The sequence below is a fragment of the Haliotis rubra genome, unplaced genomic scaffold (assembly GCF_003918875.1).
Source record: "Haliotis rubra isolate DU_JTF1 unplaced genomic scaffold, ASM391887v1 Scf405, whole genome shotgun sequence".
Taxonomy (NCBI): domain Eukaryota; kingdom Metazoa; phylum Mollusca; class Gastropoda; order Lepetellida; family Haliotidae; genus Haliotis; species Haliotis rubra.
In genome coordinates, this window is record NW_025767086.1 from 471199 (window position 1) to 493188 (window position 21990).

A 21990-nucleotide genomic window follows, 5' to 3' on the forward strand; every position below is an offset into this window, starting at 1 on the left:
TGACACACAGTAATACCAGGACAGGTGACAGGACAGTAATACCAGGACAGGTGACACACATACCAGGACAGGTAATAATACCAGGACAGATGACACACAGTAATACCAGGACAGGTGACACACAAATACCAGGACAGGTGACACATTAATACCAGAACGGTTGACACATCAATACCATAACAGTTGACACCTATTAATACCACGACAGATGACACATTAACATCAGAACAGATGACATGTGTTTATTATTCCAGCACAGTTAAAAGTGGGTACACTCGCGTGGGCATGAACACACATATGCAGGCTTGTTTGAGAAACAAACTTCAAGAGATGGACAATGAAAGCAAACGGGAGTAACTCTGGCTGTAACAAGGCTCAACAGTATTCGAAATCAGATGTAATGTATCTGACTAAAGTTGTGCAAGCTTGTTTGAAATACAAAATTAATAATACACATTAATACCAGGATAGGTGACACACATTAATACCAGGATAGGTGACACACATTAATACCAGAACAGTTGACACACATTAATACCAGAACAGTTGACACACATTAATACCAGGACAGGTGACACATTAATACCAGGACAGAATTTGTGAACGATTCTTTACTTTAGACACAAGACGAAATTATTAACCGCCATTCGACAACATAGATTACTCAGAATGGATTAATGTGATGACTACCTTTCACTGAGATCACTAATGTGATGTGTCTGGGAGGGACAGTGTCAAGATGTAAGAGTTGACTTTACAAACCATCAAAGCAAGCTCTGTTGATATTAACAATAAACATTATACAGAATATATACACAAATGAAGATTTAAATACATTGCATAATTCACTCGATACAGGAGCAGATAAACAAATATGCATTAATTGTGAAGATGGACATATCCAAAAAGACTCTATTATAAATATATAAATACTCTCTTTTACACTGACACGCACGCACACACACATACACACACGCACGCACGCACACACACACTCTGAGTGTGAGGCCTGGCCTGAGTAACTTCCACGTTTAGCGTTCATCAAGTTAAGGCTACTACAGGGATCAATGTAAGATACAGGAAAGTAAAATCCCCACAGTACTGGCTACAGTTGCTATGAAGAATAGCACAAGCAGCAGTCTGTCCACCACGACTGCCACCTTCCTCCACTCCTCATCAATGACCCCAGCAGCCTGTTTGTCGCTGTACCGGCTGTTTATCTCCTTCAGAACGGATAGCTGCTCCTCCAGCACGTGTTTCAATGGCAGTAAATGATGATAGTCGAGCACACCAGTGTCTTGAGATTCCAAACTAACCATTTCCTTTTGCTTTAACGTGTTGAAATGGTCCTGAAACAATGGAAATTGTAAATTAATCAGGACATAGTAGCTGAATATCTACAATATACATGAATCGAATCTAGATTCGGCGTATCAATAAGCCACAACTCCATCTACACTATTAAGACAAGCTTTGCATATTTCGTATATCAAATGAGATTTTATTTGTATTGGAAGAGCCAATTTGTGCATTTTAACCTAAGATATACTAGTACGTTCTTTCGACAAGTAGTATTTTAAAACTACCCCGTCAGAATGTATATATACATGGACCTCTGTTCAGAGATCTCAGATATGTATCTCTGTTTCATTTATTGAGGACCATGTTTCCTTTAATCACAAACATCCATAGGATTACAGAACGAAAACTGTTTGAATTAATAGTTATAATGCCTTTCTTGCGTTACCGGTGTGAAACTAGTCTTATCTTACCCTGTGGACGTGACTGTATACGTCCTTTATCTTCACTGGGTACACTGCGGGTTCTTTCCTCACACAAAGGAGCTCCGAAAGAGTCCCGAGAAATATCTTCCTAATCCAGTGAGGAACTGGGTCGCCATGCTGACCGCGGAAGTGCACGTTCAGCACGATCACTGTGAGGGCCGTGGAGAGCGCCACCAGCAGCATTGCCACGCAGAAGTAGATTCCTGTGGAAGAGAATGGTATTTAGTTGTCGGAAACTAGTCTTCATGTGTTTGGGAGACAGAGATAAAGAGTTCGCTCGTCACGCCTAAAGCCGGGGTTCCTTTCGAAAAGTAGGATATATAAGGCCCACCATGATTGTGCTGGAACATTGCTAAAAGCGGTGTAAATTCAACTCGCTTAACCTGAATGCGTTACACGATCACGTGACAGGCTGTTCGTAAAGACGGTATGTGGATTAAAACTAGCATTTTATACAGACCTATCACCTTATATCCACTGGTACTATTACTGTCGCTTTTAACGATCGTATCTGGTTTAACAGACCTGCCAACAGAACATATTGGGAGATGGGCCAGTCAAACCACTTACTGGCTAAAGCTATAAGGGTCTTCTGTTGTGCATGTCACACACACACAATACACGTTTTATCAACCGAGACTGAATGGAGTATTGAGAACATACCTAGGCAAGGAAAGTTGTCCGATGTCGGTGGCAACGACTGCGCCACAAGCAGCATGAATACTGACAGCGACAGCAGCATCGTGATCTCTAGCGCAACCTTCTCCCCGGCGTCTGGAGGTAGCAGGAAGCCCAGCAGACCCACAGCAGAGATCAGTATACAGGGAAACAGCAGGTTCACGATGTAGAAGAACGGCTTACGTCGCATGGAGATGTAGAACGTCACGTCGGGATAGGGTTCCGGGCAGCAGCTGTAGAACTTCTCGTGACGCGCAGCTGGGACACTCAACAGCTCCCACTCTGTGTTGACTTTGTAGTCCGATATATCAGCTGCCTTGTCGCCGATGGTGATGTTGAGCTGGTGCCCACTGTAGGCCCAGGAACCGAACCGAAGGGCACAGGTTTGACCGTCGAAGGGGAAGTAGGTGACGTCGACAGGACAGAGACTTTTGATGACGGTGGGGAAGTTGTAACTGGCGGCGCCGTCTGAGGTGAAGGTCGGCCTGTAGTCCTTCAGTCCAATAAGTTCGTCTCCAGCACTGGGATGGGTCCAAAAGAATTGTTGTTACAGCAACACACATATCTTTTAAGTATGTTGTCATTTACAGAGGTTTGGAAACATGGCGGTCGTCAGTTTGAATGGCTGGTTTCATCGTTTTTGTTTTTAACCCCGCAATCAGCAATATTCCAGCTATAAAATGGAGATATGTCTGGACCAAGCAATCACATGGGTGACATTTTAAACATCGACTCGTGTTACGCTGACATGCTATCAGCTAAGTCTGAGCTCTCTGAGCGACTTGATCCATGTAGTCCCCTCTTGGTATTCTTACCTGGTTTCCTCACGGGTCACTATGTGAGGTGAGGTGGTGAGGTGAAATTGGGTTTAACGTCGTGCTGAAGAATATTTCGCTCATATGACGCCGTGCATGCGAGTGTATGTGTAGGTGCGGCTGCTTGTACTAGCCCAGACATAAGCTGGTTTTATAGTGCTAGCCTCACTGAGATACAATGCCGCAGTGAAGCATGAATACCCCACTCAGACACATTATACAGACTCCGAGCCGACCAGTCCTTGTTGTACCCATTAATGCCGAGCGCCAGGCAGGGACCAACAAGTACCATATTTTAACGTCTTTTGGTATGACGCGGTCGGGGATCGAACCCGCGACCTTCCGCTCTCCGGGCGGACGCTCTAACCACTACACCACGGAGGCGGTCGGGTCACTATGTAAAACAGAGTTACAGAAAGGACTAATGTGAATCTCACTCACTTGTCATATAGAGTAATATCTGGAGTCCATACTTTCTTATAGGGAAGGATGAGTTTTGAGATGCCGCCGTACTCGGTGGCGTTCCAGGTCATCTGACAGTCGTACCAGTTCTGCAACAAATATACCACCATAAACACCAATATGTGACAGCGGTCGGGATACCTAGTGCACTCAATGGTAGGGAGTAGAGGCAACTCTTCGGCTCATTAACTAAGAGTGTAGAATGGAAATAAATATCAACTGTGCAGATAAAGGGTAAAATGTCCAGAAGAGCCTAGAAGGTGGAGCGGAAGGTTGTGTACTACCAAAATATCTCGTAATTGCTGGAGTGCAAAGGAAAATCACTCTTGGATTTACGACTGTTCATAAGTATTCCACGCCCCAGATGAACTATGCACCATATATGTAGGCTCTAAAACTCAATAATTCCGCCAAAATACAAAAGACATCCACATTGTCATTTCGCTCTTCTATTCAGATGTAAGTACGTCCACCGTGGATCAGGGCACAGTATCGTTGAGTTGTCTGTATACCTATCTGAAATCTTTAGGATCTCTCATAGGAAGCACGGATAAGATGTAGGCAATTACTGGATTGACAAAAGAACCCTTTTACCAACTTGAATGAAAGAATATTCGAGTGACTGATGCAGCACTTACCAATCGGACCCAGACGTTGACAGTCAATATCTGGCTGGGTTCATCCTGGAACAAAATAAAATCTATATTATGATGTCGACTGGAGCTCCAGATTAACGACGAGGATGGTTCAGTTCACCGTATAACCTGTCATTATACTGAGATTGTTGTTATATAGTGTTCTGTATAGTCTAAGGAATGTTTTAACATGCACAATCGTGTTTGAACATTTCAGCATGCTATCTTAATATAAAATGTATCATAATATCACCCTTGTTTCTACTTTTTACTAAAGGAAAATCTACATTCTCTGATGTTTCTTGACATCTCCACATAGTTTGTGTAGGTTAGAAACATTGTCATGCAAAGGTGAAACGGCATGTCCCCCTCTATATATAAGTTGTTTTTGGAGAATAGTACATTAATCACCAAAGGAATGCTGTCAATCTACCTTCGTCTTCCACAATGACATGTAGCACTGCAGTGGCGTGTCAGAAACATTCAACATTCAATATCCCTAAGGTTACAGGGAAACAATACCTATGTACTAACCAGCTCCATGATCTGTCTGACAGCGATGCCAACTTTCACCTCTATAGGAGCGTCCTCTTCACAGATTGGCCGCACTTCTTTCTTGTACTTGGCAAACAGCTTGTCCAGTAGTGCTCGTTGGTGGGCGTCGAGACCTGCTACTGTAAGAAATGTTGATGTACATAATCGACGTAATACTGGAGGACAGTACCTAGTATGTCCTGAATATATAGAATAATACAGATCAGGTATATACATTCCCGCAGATGTGTCAATACTATAACTATATATCAAATCGCACATGAACAATGAAAACCACAATAATTGATTGTTCTTTAGGCCAACATGTCATACAATACACACTTGTACTTGCATAATATATTTTACGCATGTGCACTCATGATAGTTCGATGGATCTTTAACATAAATAATGTTTTCTTACTGATGGATAGACAAATGGATCTTATGTCGTAACAGATGATAACATTAGAGGGAACGCGGATATCGTATATCATTATATAGTGGACACAGCAGGTGTACAATCATCATGTTCTTCACCTTCAGAAATAGATCATTCGTTACAAATATTCTTACTGCATACGGTACATACAACTTTACTCGGTTTCTCAGCGCCTATTGTATTGTATCCACTTAAGCAAAGAAGAAAAAGCCTCTTCATTACTTCTAACTTTCTTTAAAATCACTGTCACTTCAACAAACGTTAACGATGAACTAATGATTTTGTAACCCAGTCGTGTTTATAACCATCAATCTTTGTTTGAAGATAACAAGCAACAGAGATGTTGCCCTGACATTTAGAACAATCCATACCTCGACAAAACCATACAAGCAAAGAAACTATCTGATATGTTCAGCCTAATTTGTTATATTGCCGGTTTGTTTCTGACTATCATTGAAATGGATGCCTTGAAATTATGCAATTCACATAAAGGGAAATTGCTTTCCCACAGTCACACTATGTGAAAAGGTTTGGTAACTGAAAGCTACTATTTGATACAAATTTACGGACATATTGGTGGACAGCTTACATAATTCAAAATCGGTAAACCTGTTGAGTTGGCGCTGTCTTACAAAATACTACTTTGATGATACAAAATGCAAAACTTATCAACTTTCTCTAAAACTAAACTCTGTAAGACTGAAACATGGATTTTTATTACTAATAAATAACCTTCAACGAAAGACTGTTTTACGTTCAACATTCACCAAGACGATTGTTGACGAGTTTGATCATGTAAAAGATGAAGCACTTGAATCCGGTGTCTATTCGTTATATGGGACACAGGGCGACACATTTCTTTCTTCAAATTGTACTATCATCAAGTTCATGATAGAACATAGTTCGGTCATCGCCAACTGGATGTTACTGATCCAAGTTAGTTAGTTAGCCTTTTAAGTTAGTTAGTTAGCCTTTTAAGTTAGTTAGTTAGCCTTTTAAGTTAGTTAGCCTGTTTGTTCAGATGTGGCCTGTAATTGATTGTCGTCAGATCTATGTTGAGCTGTGGCTAGAACTAAAATCTGATCTGCAAAATTTACAGGGTTACAACATGAATGACTAAGTCAAGTTTTCCCGAAACGTTTTTGGTAGGCATGTTGAGAACATTCCAGATGTGACCCACCAATGACCAAATGCGATTCCCAATTATAATGTGTACCACATGAGATTGTACATATCAACACTTGGTCTGTTTTATTGTTATGTTAGAGACATAAGTGCACGATGAGTTGTCTACACTATTGCTTCACAACCCAATCAGGATATACATTAAAATTGAAACGTCTCATCATAATAGAATGGAACAGGTTGTCATCCATTAAATATCCTGTCTTCAATGATGCCTTTAGCTACTGTGTGGAAGACACCCTTGCATACTACCGCTCCCAAAACGTGGATCAAGACACGGGACGCTGAAGACCTATGCTTGGAAAGAGTTGTTCGTATTCTGTACTCAGCGTCGCCTGACACATGTTGCAGATATGACAATGGATACGACAGTGTTATACTCACCAAGTAGTCCGATGAATATTACCAATGCTAAGCGAGCCATTTCAGTTTGTGTATGTATCTGTCCCGACCTCACCAAATGTCCTGAGACAAGTAATAACCAAACAGATTGTGCCCCAGCTGTTGAAGGGAAGGGAGTTATCGTTACTAATCACTTCACTGTCAGGTAGTTCAGCCAACCAAGTGGGCAACATGAGACTATTCGGCCTCTAATTATCCCCTTTGTTATGCAAAGTTTGTGTGAAGGTGTTAATTGGCAGACTGTGAGTACTACCAACAGAGGCGACATGCAAAGGTTGAATACTAATTAAACAATGCTCTGAACAATAAGCATCACAGTGGCATACAGATGTCTCAATGCTTGGATGATCATAGAACAGTAGCTTCCAAAAGGTTGTGTCAGCAATATACTGCTCATTGTCCTACAACAAACAAATGTCGGACTTCGCCTCCGGCTATGTGAAAAGACTGATTGAGCTAACGTTGCAGATGTACCTAACCAATTTCGATGTTTTTCTTTCTTATTTAAGCATTGTTTAATTTGATCCCTTTGGAAATAGATAACGTTATGTCTTCACTAAATTCATAACGAATAAGTATACTGAAGAGCTAACGTTGGTACAGAGAAGACGTGGTGAGCCATAGGAGTGTTGTTGTAATTACCTTTACCGTTGGCTGTATGAGTATCACTTTCCAACCGTAGTGACTCATCGGAGACGGGAATAATCGGTAAAAGATATATTTTTATTGAATCATTATTTTTGATATGTTATTCCCGTTTTTCATATAAGGCATTGTATTAAAAAAACACAGTGCCCTCATTGAACACGTGGATGTTAGTTACTGGGTTTAAAAAATAATAGAAATACATATATCACATGAAAATAATTTAGTTATTCTGTTTTCTTCATATGAATGACGACTGAACATATGTAGTTAAAGGGTGGCTTCAGTGTCTACTGGACACATCTACACGTTGGTCAAGGGGTAATGTTAGTGTGAACAGGGATTCATATCCGTAGGAAGGTCAAGTAGATGTTGCCTCGGGTCATCGTAATGATCACATGAGGAAAGGCAATGCACTTTCTCCTATTAAGAAACCAAATTTACACATTCTGAAATTAAAGTATGCGGGCGAGAAAAGCGTCCAAATGATATTTTGAAAGGTAGATTGTCATATTTCATTGGGCCAGAAATGAAAGTTACTCGTACAGGGCTACAGTGTTACCCGACTCGATCAAAACAAATCGACAAAGGGTTGAACGTCTGGGGATTAACGTCCTTGAAAGAAGGATTAAAGGTGTACTAAGCCAGCGGTAGACACCCGTCGATTTAAATGACATAGACCAAAGACAATAAAATAATAAAAAAACATCGAACTAATTTACGTACATAATACTATATCGTCTGTCTTTTCAGCTACATCTATAGTATTTTATATAACTGAACTTTTTTCCTTATTGGTACCACTTTATTATGTGTATATTTTAATACGTTTTTAGATACGTTTATGTCATATTCCTATAATGTTTTAGTATTTTAGTATTTATTTGTCTCTCGTAAATCGTTGGGCAATTGGCTGTGTGTGTTTTTATAACTACGTTGTATGTACATATTTTATGAACTGTAATATGTACACAAGTGATTCCATGAGAGAATATTTAAAACAACACGAAACTGCAATGGAATCATGTGCGAAATACGTATTATGTCGAAAAGCGCACGTTAAATCTCCAAATCATCATCATCATCATGCAATGGAAGTAATTATTGTTTACCTCCCACTTGTCTGATACATGCTTGTCTGACAGCCGAACCTGCTCCTGTGGAAGCAGTCGAGAGGATCCCTTTCATTACTTCCTTCAGTGACCTCTGTATGATAGATTCAGATTTAACAAATACTTTTTCAAAATAATGTAAGTTTACATGCTATTCTAATCTTTGTTTCAGTATTAAAGCGAATTGATAATAAAATCTGTCTAGAAGTTCTTGAATGATGCCAACCGTTTTTCATTAAGTGTGGTACCATATGTTGTATTTAGTTTGAATTTATTGAATCATGAAAACATTTGTCTGCGCATTTTCTATATTTCCATAAATGTATTAATAAACCAATAATTTTGTAAAAACCATTTAAATGATTAATAAAAAAATAAATTTAAAAAAATAAAATAAATAAACCCATTCGTCAAGTTTAGGAGAAGCACTTATATAGGCTGATGCAGCCTGTTTGCTGATCCGTTTTCCTTTTGTATTTATTATTCTTTATTGTATATCATATGGCTGTCGGGGAATAAAATACTTTAAATCAATTAATGTTTACGTATTGAAGTTGAATCTGGCCATCTGGGTATGTACGTACATTTAGGATAAGTGAGTAAGACTTTTAAAACCGGCATTCGCCTCAAGATCCTTATTCTAAAACTGAATGTGTAAATCCATTAGACGTAAGTTCATGTTCGTAAGTTTGCAACCAACAAAGAGACGCATAGTTGTGTTCTCACTTACACTACTCTATTTCTTTATTACAGAGTGATTCTTTCAGTATTATTTGGAAAGACCAGAGGATTCTGTTGCAGCGAAAAGTCGGAGCACTTTTGTGGTTGTTTTATTTGTTTGGTTTGCTTTGCTGGGAGTGTGTTTTGGGCTTGTTGTTTTGTCTTCTTTATACTTTTTTGGTTATGACCAATTAGATTGTTTTGTTGTTCTTTTATTTAATGGAGCGAGGTGGGTGCGTTTTACAGAATTTAGACTGATCGAGACGAAAACGACTGTTGGTAATTTTGGATATCACACCCATCACCACCAGAGGAAACCGTTCCCAGGGATAGTCTATTAGACTACTGTATAGTCCCTGAAAATGATATTTTGAATAGGAGGCCCGGAAAGATTGTTGGTTCAGAACCTGTGGAAAATCTAAGAGTTGTTTGTTTCTTTGTATATACCTGACACGGGAAAGCCGCTTCAAACGTAGATGTTGCCTCGCTTTGATTGGTTGATACAGTTTGTGCTAAAAATGCCGTGATCTGATTGGCTAATTAAAAATAACTCGATGGTAACGTGAAAAGTGGATATCGGAGGCTGGGGCAATTGGGAAACCCCAATGCTAAGAATAGACACGAGGTAAAATCTGGTTTTGAAATACAGCTTTGATTTTTAAAAGGTGTCATTGAAAAGGGAATCCTAACTAAGTGCAAACATTTTCGGAAATGCACCTGTCCTTCTTGGCTCATGCAGACATAATGCCATCTCAGGCGTCTGTATTCATCATGTCAAAGTATCGAGTGAATATCTTGAAAGGCATTTATTATTAGAAGGTGGACGATGTATTATAATTAATTGTTTCGGCCTCCAAATAAGTTAGTAGGTTGAGAGGGATTACAAACTATTCATATGGGAACACATGCTCACTAAACAATTATTAAAGCAAGAGAGTCGAGTTGGATATTTGCTTCACTTAAAGCTCTGCCTTCTATAACCCAGTACAATAATGACGTATTTGAGACACCATTCTTCATGCCATAACCCGGTACAATAATGACGTATTTGAGACACCATTCTTCATGCCATAACCCAGTACAATAATGACGTATTTGAGACACCATCCTTCATTCCATAACCCAGTACAATAATGACGTATTTGAGACACCATCCTTCGTGCCATAACCCAGTACAATAATGACGTATTTGAAACACCATCCTTCATTCCATAACCCGGTACAATAATGACGTATTTGAGACACCATCCTTCATTCCATAACCCGGTACAATAATGACGTATTTGAGACACCATGCCATAACCCGGTACAATAATGACGTATTTGAGACACCATCCTTCATGCCATAACCCAGTACAATAATGACGTATTTGAGACACCATCCTTCATTCCATAACCCAGTACAATAATGACGTATTTGAGACACCATCCTTCATTCCATAACCCAGTACAATAATGACGTATTTGAGACACCATCCTTCATTCCATAACCCAGTACAATAATGACGTATTTGAGACACCATCCTTCATTCCATAACCCGGTACAATAATGACGTATTTGAGACACCATCCTTCATGTCATAACCAGTACATATAATGACGTATTTGAGACACCATCCTTCATTCCACAACCCGGTACAATAATGACGTATTTGAGACACCAAAGTTAGATGTTCTTACATGTACATATTGTAACTACCTACTGCTCCATATGTCTGAAATAAAGCCAATGCGACGTTATTCTCTCTCTGTCTCTCTCTCTCTGTCTCTCTGTCTCTCTCTCTCTCTCTCTCTCTCTCTCTCTCTCTCTCTCTCTCTCTCTCGGAAAATAATGTTTAACGACATTCTAATGAGATTTTCTGTTTATCAGAATAAACTGTATCTGATAATTCATTATTACTCCTTGCACAAATTTTCACATTTGCATATATGCTCCGCAGTAATTTTCCCATTTTGCGACTGGCACCATGCTTGTCTAAGAGATTCCATAGTTTGTTCCTGTTTATTGAATCGAACGCCTTGGAAAAATCTACAAATAAGACATAGAATTTTTGTCCCTTTTGATTAAGATATTTCTGAATAATAGAATGTAAAACAAATATGTTATCAATAGTAGCGTATCCCTTCCTAAAGCCAGCTTGTGATTCTGTTATCTTGTCTAGAGTATCTGCCCATTTAACTAACCTCTTATTTATGGTAGATGTAAATATTTTGCTAAATATGCTTAATAACGTTATGCCCCTATAATTTTCAGGATTGTTTACGTCTCCGTTCTTATGTATAGGAACTATTATGCCAGTGGACCATTTATTCAAATTCAAACAATCCAAATGGGTACGGAAAATAATGTTTAACGACATTCTAATGAGATTTTCTGTTTATCAGAAGAACGTTTCTTCAGTCCAGTGTTATGGATAATGTTTTTTGTTATAAAACAATTGTCAATTCGTTGTGTGAGGGCTTAATATACAGCCTTGTCTGACTCCTAATTGGCTCAGAAATGTATCTGATAATTCATTATTACTCCTTACACAAATTTTCACATTTGCATATATGCTCCGCAGTAATTTTCCCATTTTGCGACTGGCACCATGCTTGTCTAAGAGATTCCATAGTTTGTTCCTGTTTATTGAATCGAACGCCTTGGAAAAATCTACAAATAAGACATAGAATTTTTGTCCCTTTTGATTAAGATATTTCTGAATAATAGAATGTAAAACAAATATGTTATCAATAGTAGCGTATCCCTTCCTAAAGCCAGTTTGTGATTCTGTTATCTTGTCTAGAGTATCTGCCCATTTAACTAACCTCTTATTTATGGTAGATGTAAATATTTTGCTAAATATGCTTAATAACGTTATGCCCCTATAATTTTCAGGATTGTTTACGTCTCCGTTCTTATGTATAGGAACTATTATGCCAGTGGACCATTTATTCAAATTCAAACAATCCAAATGGGTACGGAAAATAATGTTTAACGACATTCTAATGAGATTTTCTGTTTATCAGAAGAACGTTTCTTCAGTCCAGTGTTATGGATAATGTTTTTTGTTATAAAACAATTGTCAATTCGTTGTGTGACTGTTAGTGCCTTCGATCCCGAAATTTCATAGTGTCGGTATCACAAGTTCTCACCTACGCTTTTGCAGTTCTTATCTCCCCTTAAATAAGCTATGGTCGATAGGTGTCGCGGTTAAGTGACTGTAATATGGCGTAATAAGGGAACTGCCTCCTTTCTGTTTAGAAGGCGGTAATTCACAGAAGTATTTTTTACGTGTTCATGTAAAACTGCTTGTTATTCATTTGTTTATTATCATAATATGCACTCGAATAACTAACTATTTAAAATATGTTTGCATTTCGAGGACTATTGCACCAAATACATAATCTATTGGAAGACAAACTTGGCCCAACTAGGCCAGCACTGGGCAAGTTAATTTATTTTTCCTTACTTGTACTCAATCGACTAAGAGTCGTGATGAGATAACAAAATGTTTTATTCACTTCTTCTTCCTCTGTAGCCATTCAGCTAAATATGATGGTTAGCATTTCGGCTAAATCAGTTGTTAATGAGATGAGATGTCTACACTGGGTATTGTTTTGGAGTATGGAGGGTATTACTTACAACTCTGATATATATAAAAAATATAGTGCTACTGAACCATACAACATGATGTTTATACACACTCATACACATCCTCAAACAAAGCAATGCATAATGTTGTGATATGGGTCTGTTAACTAATGGTGGATATTATATAGGTTAGTTGTAACATGAAATACACAATGCCCAAATATAACATATGTTATATGGTTTAAGAAAGCTCCGACACTTATTCTTCCACTTGTTATAATGGAGGTTATGCGGGAGTGTGTACATTAACTCTCTTCAATCACTTAGGCCACTATGGGGCGGTAGGTAAGGCGTTCCCTGTCGCTATGTTGCTGGGATATTGTTGAATGCCGTTCAAAATCATGAGTCACTCAAGGCTATAAGTCACATCAAGATTGGGAACACCGGAAATGATGGCCATTCACTGTACTCATGAGGAAATCAGGGCTTGATATCCTCGATGACAAGTTTTGTCGGTAGCTGACGCGTTCGCAAAAAGAACAGCAACACCATATAATGCACAATGTATTTTATTCGCAATACTTTAAGCATGGGCGGATACAGAGAGGAATGCAGAGGTGCGCACGCACGCTCGCACACACAGACACAGACACACCATTTCCTCATCTCCAGGGATATCCGTCCCTGTTAAGGCTATCACTTGTTTATGGTAAATCCACATTCAACATCCATTTAACCATGGTGTACATGCCTGATAATATTTTCATATTGTTTGTTTTTTCTACATGAAAATGACTTTTTATTACAACTGAATATGCTACTTTGATGTGTTATGTAGAAACACAGACTGTGGTTGATAGTTGTATGCAGTCATGAATCATAAGGGAAATATATACTATTTCAATGAATGTCCCCAAACCCCTTCAGTAGTAGGACTTTGAAGTGTGTGATAGCCGGCTCCGTGTCCTAGTAATAACGTGAACCACAGCAGGAAATCCGGCAGTGATGCTGAAATAGTCCACTATACGCGGAACACCTACAGTATATATAGTAAATTAAGGATGGATGGTGCTCGCGTGCATGGGAAGATAAGCGGACTGTTGCGGACCCCGGAGATAGATAGCATTACTTCCATGTGAATACTTTAATACCAGGATTTCTTACATCCCACATCCCACATCCCGTAACCGTAGCACATAGGACACGATGAATAATACATAGATGATATTTTGTTAATGTTGTCAAATAACATGTATATTTCATCGAGTGGTCTGACAAAGTTGATATGTTCACGAGTGGCGCAGCGAGACCACGAGATGAAATATACATGTTATTTGACAACGTTAACAAAATATTCTATTTATTCTATTTTATATTATATACTACACATCAAAAGTTTGGACTCACTTAAAACACTCACTACAAAAATGGTTACATCGAATATGGATTTCTCCACTAACTTGGGGGAACCAACTGCAAACCTTATGCAGATGAACTGCATGAGGGTCATGCATCAAATTGCTGAAAAGCATGTGCAAATATCATGCAATGTGAACAGCTGCGTTTTGGTGTAAAGTTTTGTTAAGAATTCGCCAATTTTTCAGTTTCATCATTTATTGAACTCATGACAATAATCTTTTCAACGTTACGAATTTGTTTTACAATACATCAGTTCATGTGAAAACAGTACCTTTAAACAATATGGAATATTCTGCAAATCCAGTTTAAAACAGTTGACAGCAGTAAGTGGCTAAATTTACATTTGATGGGTAGTATATTAATGATAAAATATCATCTCTGTCGCAAGGGAGGTAATTCTTTAATCAGAAAGTAGTTTCAGGCAAAAGTGATATTCTACTCAGTGAAATATGGAATATTTTGCAAAATCTAGTTTAAAACAGTTGACAGCAGTAAGTGGCTAAATTTACACCAGTGAGTCTAAACATTTGACGGGTAGTATATTTATGATAAAATATCATCTCTGTCGCAAGGGAGGTAACTCTTTAATCAGAAAGTAGTTTCAGGCAAAAGTGATATTCTACTCAGTGAAATATCATGTTATTCTACTATATTCACCAATATTTACAGTATTTCACCCTAAGAATATAATAAATATTTCATATTTTCCTTGCATGTGCGTTGTTTTTTGCCAGATTAATAATGTGTTTAATGTCAGCAGCAATTTTGGGATGGGAAGAATGCGTTTAGTTGAGAAACATTTTATATATTATACGATCAGCTCATGAAAATTATGTCGAGAAGCGAGTGATGAAAACTCTGTTTCATGATAAGCGATCTGTGCCTTTGACGATATCGTATAATGTTCTCTGTGCATACAGTTGCAGGTCTTCAGTATTTATGTTAATTTTAAAAGTTGAACTAGTATGTAAGCACTCTGTGCCGACAGGAGGTAAGCATGCATATTTACGATTCCAAGAAGGATCTTGTTTCTGGATGCATTTCCATACCAGGAATGTCAATTACATTATTCGTGTATTTTTTGTTTCAGGTAAGCAATCATCCCCCAACAGCCCCGTGCAGACGAGGGAAGCACACCTCAGGGTCTACCACGCTGTGATAATATACGATGAGGCTGACAAAGACAAAGTCTTAACTCTACAAACGGATTTAAACAGTATAGTTCTTGGTAACGGTGTACACGCGAATGTGGCACTACTGGATGACGTACAAAGTGACGGAGAAACAGAAGTAGCATCATTCGATCAGTGTTTCCAAAAATGTGTCTTAATGTTTTTGTTTATATCGGAACCGTTTATGAAAAACGTCTATGAGAGATGGAGATATGAAGTTGGACTGACTGAGTCCTTGAAATATGGGTCTCGTATAGACGGTAGACCTTTTGTTATTCCAGTTTTCACTGACAACAAAGACACAGCAAGCTATCTAAGAGATAAACCTATACTTAGAGCTGTTTGTGGTATCAAACATCACGGCTGTACAGGGAAAAAGTCAGTGGACATTAGGTTCCGCAGAGACTTGGAGGAGGCAGAACAAAGAAGGCAAATAAAACTAAATGGCACTACCGTGGATTAACAAGAATGATAGCTGATAGTTTGTGACACTACCGCCCATTCAGTGGTTACTGTTATACGGTAACTTTATGATACCATGACTTGCGAGTGCTTCGTGACGATGTTGCGCTTATTGTGGTTTTACGCCTCTTTTAACAATATTCCAGCAATATTACAGCGGGGTACACCAGAAATGGGCTTCACACATTGTACCCATGTGGGGAATCGAACCTGGTACTTCGGTGTGATGAGCGAACGCTTTAACCACTAGGCTCTCCAACCGCCCCCTTTGTGAATACTTTCTAAATGAAGATGAAGCCGTGCGCTTCAGCACAATATAATGTGGCGCTGAATTACACACACTAGAACTTGCCTTCATCAACAAGTGTCCATCTAGCCTTCATCAAGATCAACTCTTCGTATGTAACATAAATCATGCAGAACGTGTATGGAAAAATGTAGGTTTATGTCTTCATAATAAAGGTGATATTACTTTGTATAGCAGGGTTTTTTTTATCTATGCAGCTGTAAGTATTAACTACACCGTGTGTTAAAGCTTCAGTTGAAATGACTTGTAAGTAATGTATTTAGTTTTCACAACGTTATGATAACACGTTATTTTATATTTTAGTTGCTCATATGGCAATATTATCAATCATAGAAACAGGTAAAGGTGTACTAATATTGGGAAGTATTACTACTTTGTGCTGAGAACAGTTAACCAATATGTCCTTATGTAAATAAACCCAAGCTAATAATTACGGTAAACCCTATACTAACACACATTTATCTTAGTGGGATGCGGGAACAATAATTATGAGCATAGGTATATAGAACAAACTTGTAGTGGAAATCATATAAACGGATGACTAAGAATCAGAGATGACCCCAGGGGTTCGTGAAACAATACATCTCTGCGTGTGCTTCAAGTACATCAAAACCGTTACACCAGCCCTGATGTCCACACTACTCGTGTTTCCATATACCATACTCACGTCTATTTCCGTATTTCGTTTGTATTTTTAATGTAAGTATTTAAGACCTTTAAATGGTGTCAACGTGAACGAAATAAATATCTCACAGTGGGAAGTCTCTCTTTACATCCTCATTTTGGGAAACGTGTTGATTCCAAACCATATCAAAACTAGAGGGCGGAGTGCAATACTGTTACAATATTTCTACCTTGCATAGTTTCTTGGTGGTTCCTTGGTGGACTTGAAATATGAGTCATCTTCACTTTATAGTATGTTCCATGTAACAAACATATGGACGTCCACGAGTAAAATGGCAGGCCAGCATATGGTCAGCACTTTCTTTCCCAAATCCACTAAGTGTGAAAATTAACATACATGTATCTTGAACTTTGAAGTTTTATTCAGTTTAACTTAATGTCAAACTAAAACTGTTGATGCATGGTCAACCGCTAAGACGTGCTGTATAAGAGAATACACACAGGAGCAATCAACCTGACGGATGGTGAAGAATGATGACATTTTTATTGATATTGGATATACATTTTCTTTTATTCTGTGGAAGGCGACTTGCTTGACAACGACATCGCGATGTTTCGACATAGATTGTGATGTCGTTGTCAAGCAAGTCGCCGTCGAAACATCGCCTTGCACAGAATAAAAGACGTTCTTCTTCACCTCAACTTCTAAATGCCCTTCAAAAATATCTGACGGATGGTGTGATGAATGCTGAATATAGTGCTGAAATGTGGTGGAAATATAGAGACAAAATAGAATCAACAGATGCCAACGCTATTAGCGTCTTGTAAAGTATGGTGCCAAAAATAATGAATAAACCATAAATGCTACTACATGTACTTTAATCGTTTACATCGTTCTTATATTTTGGTTTGACCTTTCTCAGCCGTTTTCGCCAGACATTTCAGCCGACTCCCATGCAGCGAAGGAGTAGACAACGACGACATCAGGGTTGTACAAATAAGTGACTGTAATACAGCAAAGGCATGTTGACAGTCACTTGACGTACTTCCGGGTTTCGAGCAGGTCATTCTGTATATCACGCATGTATGCATCACCGTTACTGCCTTAATGAAATACACATATGGCAGAAACTGGTTGGTTGGTTGGTTTGTTGCTTAACGCCGCACTCAGCAATATTCCAGCTATATGGCGGCGGTCTGTAAATCATCGAGTCTGGACCAGACAACCCAGTGATCAACATCATGGGCATCGAACTACGCAAGTGGGATACGATGACATGCGCCTGACCACGAGAAATGGCATACGGAATTCTAAAATCTCTTTATACGTTTAATCCACTTCCTTATGATTTATTTTTTAAGATATTTGATACAAAAATTAGTCCGATTCTTTTATATGGAGCTGAAATATGGGGGAGTTGATAACTTTAAAGAAGTCGAAGTTGTACATATGTTTTGTTGTAAACGTTTTTTAAATGTCAAACGGTCGACTTCGAACCATGTAGTTAGGGGAGAATGTGGCCGTTATCCAATGTATGTATGTATATATAAAAAAGTTGTTAAATATTGGTGTAAAATATGCAAAATGCCCGATTCCAGATTTGTAAAGAAATGTTATAACATGTTAGTTTTATACTCTGTAAATGGTAAAACAAACTGGGCATCAAAAATTAAGAATATTCTTTACTCTTTTGGATTTGGCTTTATGTGGGAACAGCAGCAAAATTTATGTAATGTCGATAAATTCATATCAGAATTTGTTTTTAGTTTAAGAGCAAGTTATGAACAAGAATGGCACACATCGCTTTTAAATAGTCCTAAATTTTCACTTTATTCTTGTTTTAAAATCTCATTTAATGTTGAATTTTACATAAAAGACTTATCAATTTCAAAATTCCGATCGGCCCTTGCTAAATTCAGATGTTCTTCACACCGCCTCCAAATTGAAACCGGTCGCTATATTAATCAACCCAGATCAAATAGATTATGTTTTGTATGTAAAGATAACTTTATTGAAAATGAATTCCATTTTATTTTGGTATGTAAATGTTATCAAAATCTGAGATGTTTGTATTTACCACATAACTTTTATTCGAATCCAACTATTCATAAGTTCAATATGCTCATGTCAACTGGCAATCCATATACTGTAAGAAACCTAGCTATTTATATACACAATGCAATGAAACTTAGAGATTCACTTCTTTGCCAATAATATCATACTTCCTTTTGTATACTTTGTAAATTAACTTATAGTCTTCTAAACTATATATGCTCATATGTACCGCTCTGAAATCCTGAAGTGTAGCCTGGGCCTATGGCCTCCACTACAAAGAAAATAAAGATTCAAAGGACACCAAAGGCCTGACCACCCGATCCCGTTGGTCGCCTCTTACAAGCATGGGCAGGGGCGGATTCAGCTTTTGAGAAAGGGGTGGGTGGTGGTGGTTGTTGTCACACTCTTGAGAGGGGGGGGGCTCATTGGCCGGGAAAGGTAATTTCACACATAGCAAATATCAGGTAAATTATGACCTAGTTTAATAATACGGATCTTGAGCACTCGCCCCCTATTCTTTAGGTTTTAAGCTTATGCTCACCCGAGGATCCCAGCAACCCTTTTGCTTGGCTGATATCACACTAAGACGTAGTATGAAAATACACGTTTGATCAAAGACGTATAAACAATACGTGTATACGTGTATATACATACGTCTTTGGTTTGATAGACGCAAATAACTCGAATTAAATTGAAAAAGTGATCCAATGAGATGGGAAATCTGGGGAATATCTAGCCTTGCTTAAGTTATTATATATATTTACGGCTTTTTGCATTACAGTATGCGCTGGGCGGAATAAATAATACGGTTTTAAGGGACTGTAAGACAGACTAGGTCGACGTCACAGGGCATTATCTCACCGGTGTCTCTAGCAACATTTCGCAAATTATACGTCCTAATGCGGTGTGATGTCTTTATATACGTGCTAACATCAAAAGATTAAAATATTAAATTAATCCGTGTCATCTCTTAATGCGATTGGAGTTGTAGTTTTCTTTTAAACTCAATTGTGATCACATATATGTGCACACAACACTTTCCGTAAAGATGCCAAATAAAACAAATCGCCGCACAGTGCCGAGAAATATACTGGTTTTTCTTGACGCATAACACAATTTAACACATCACTTAGGGGTGTATGTTTCAAAGCGTATTTGCACTTGAGTTTACACCATCAGATAGGAAATTTACCATTCTGCATTTCTGTGTAATTTTATAGCCGTAGGTAGTGTCGCGCGAACGGAATTCTCGTGTAACTCCACTTTTCAAATCTTAGGAAAAGGTGAGTCAGAAAAATACATCGGCATCCAAAATATTAAATTAATCACAGTCATCTTTTAACGTGATTGAAGTTTATATTTTTCGGTTAAACTCAACTGGGAACCTTAATAAGGTCCTTATGCTGTGGGTGGCGTAGAGGTCAGCGTATGTTTATATTTGTAGCTTATAGAATATTGCTACTGTTTCTTCGTGGAATGCTTTGCCATTAAATATATCTTATCTTATCTTATCTCTGTACACACAGCAGTGAAATATACTCAGTTTATGACGGGAAATATTTCGATCAAATGAGTTTTCAAAAAGTATTTAAAAGCAACATGAAAATAAAAGACTGGCCACTCGCTTTAGCTCGTCAGATATCAGAACTATACCCACTGGTTGATTTGCCTATCGCCCAGGGGCATTTTTAGTGTTAATCTCAAATATATATCTTATGAGCAATATATTGTTTATGGTATGGGACAATAAGTTCATTACATGAAAACTATGAATTTAAATCTATTTCCTTACAAACCTCCCATCCTCTTTTTCGTTTCAGATTAAGTCAGCTGGTGCCTTATTCCAGAGTTGTAAACAAACACAACCCTGCCATGTCCAACATGACTCAGATGCTATTTAATTCCAGTGAAATTCCCAGTCGGTTCATTCTAAAGTTAATTCACTTTCTCACATCCGGTACAGTTTTGGTTTAGCCAAGGGCAGGCTACTCTTAGCCTCGTGTTGGAATAGGGAAGTCCCCATGTTGAACGTGTGACACGATTTAGGACATGTACGAATTGTTCCATGTTGGAGAGTAATCGTTCGTTCCGATATCATTATATCAGAAGGAACCGAATTGGTAATCTGACATCCTGCCCGTTTCATGTCATAGAAGATGCTGCCTTAGTGACACAGGTAAGACGTAGAATTTCGTTCAATATTACAATTTGAAACCGAAAGTATTCTGAACTTGTGATCGAAGTCTGGCATTCCCCTTTTGTAACTAACACACACAGTTGTGTCATGATTCCGCCAGTCGCACGCCTGTCTTCTTCCTTCCTCCAAAATCAAGTAGTAAGGTATTTATAAACGAATTAGTTTGTTCTGTGTCATATATTTGTTGTTTTTTTTTCAATATTTTGAAATATCATGGTCCTGATAAATTAACCTGTATAACTGAAGTGTGACCTGTCTACTACTTGCCATGTTTATGTTTAAAATGTGTCACTTAGCTAAGCGTAATCAGAATGAAACATGTTTGTGGTTGTTGTTACTAATTATGGTCAAGTGACAATTAATACCGATAATATTCTGATAATATTCATGTCAATAGGAAACACACGCACGCACACACGCACGCACGCACGCACACACACACACACACATAGTATTTACCATGATGTGCTGTGATATTCATATTAAATCCAGCAGTAACATAGTGCAATCTATCATACCAGAAAGTTGATTACATTGTGAAGGCTGACACGTCAAATACACCCATAGACATGTAATGAAGTGTTGTACTGGTACAGGAAGTGGAAACACAGTTGTCTAAGTTGATAATGTTTTTAGGTTTAACAGTACTATACCCATGTTCGTGTGTTTTATCAAAGTGGTAGATGTGATGAAAAACCCGCATCACTTCAGGTTTTAATGCCACGATGTAAGTGAAATACTGTCTAAAGCAATGTTGAATTCTCATGT

The 21990-nt window shown here is 38.2% G+C and overlaps 2 protein-coding genes across 2 annotated transcripts in view; one reads left to right on the top strand and one right to left on the bottom strand.

The window, feature by feature from the left end:
* Positions 1–21990, top strand: part of LOC124287712 — a 38811-nt gene that overhangs the window by 7080 nt on the left and 9741 nt on the right. The window contains exons 4-5 of the mRNA XM_046724242.1: positions 15495–16155; positions 16839–16843. Coding sequence (XP_046580198.1) covers positions 15495–16039 — 545 coding nt within the window. The 3' untranslated portion in view covers positions 16040–16155; positions 16839–16843. The remainder of the gene's footprint in view (positions 1–15494; positions 16156–16838; positions 16844–21990) is intronic.
* LOC124287710 (neuronal acetylcholine receptor subunit alpha-10-like) lies at positions 695–20948 on the bottom strand. Its single transcript, XM_046724234.1, has 7 exons — positions 20822–20948; positions 4909–5048; positions 4378–4422; positions 3719–3828; positions 2448–2983; positions 1773–1987; positions 695–1349 (listed from the first exon to the last, which is right to left on the bottom strand). The coding sequence occupies exons 1-7, from the start codon at positions 20826–20828 to the stop codon at positions 1065–1067; spliced, it is 1338 nt and encodes a 445-aa protein (XP_046580190.1). The 5' UTR covers positions 20829–20948; the 3' UTR covers positions 695–1064.

Coding starts and splice junctions, on each gene's coding strand:
- LOC124287710 (XM_046724234.1), bottom strand. Junction 4,423..4,908: donor TCAGACAGATCATGGAGCTG/GTTAGTACATAG, acceptor ATTTTGTTCCAG/GATGAACCCAGCCAGATATT. Junction 3,829..4,377: donor TCAACGTCTGGGTCCGATTG/GTAAGTGCTGCA, acceptor TATTTGTTGCAG/AACTGGTACGACTGTCAGAT.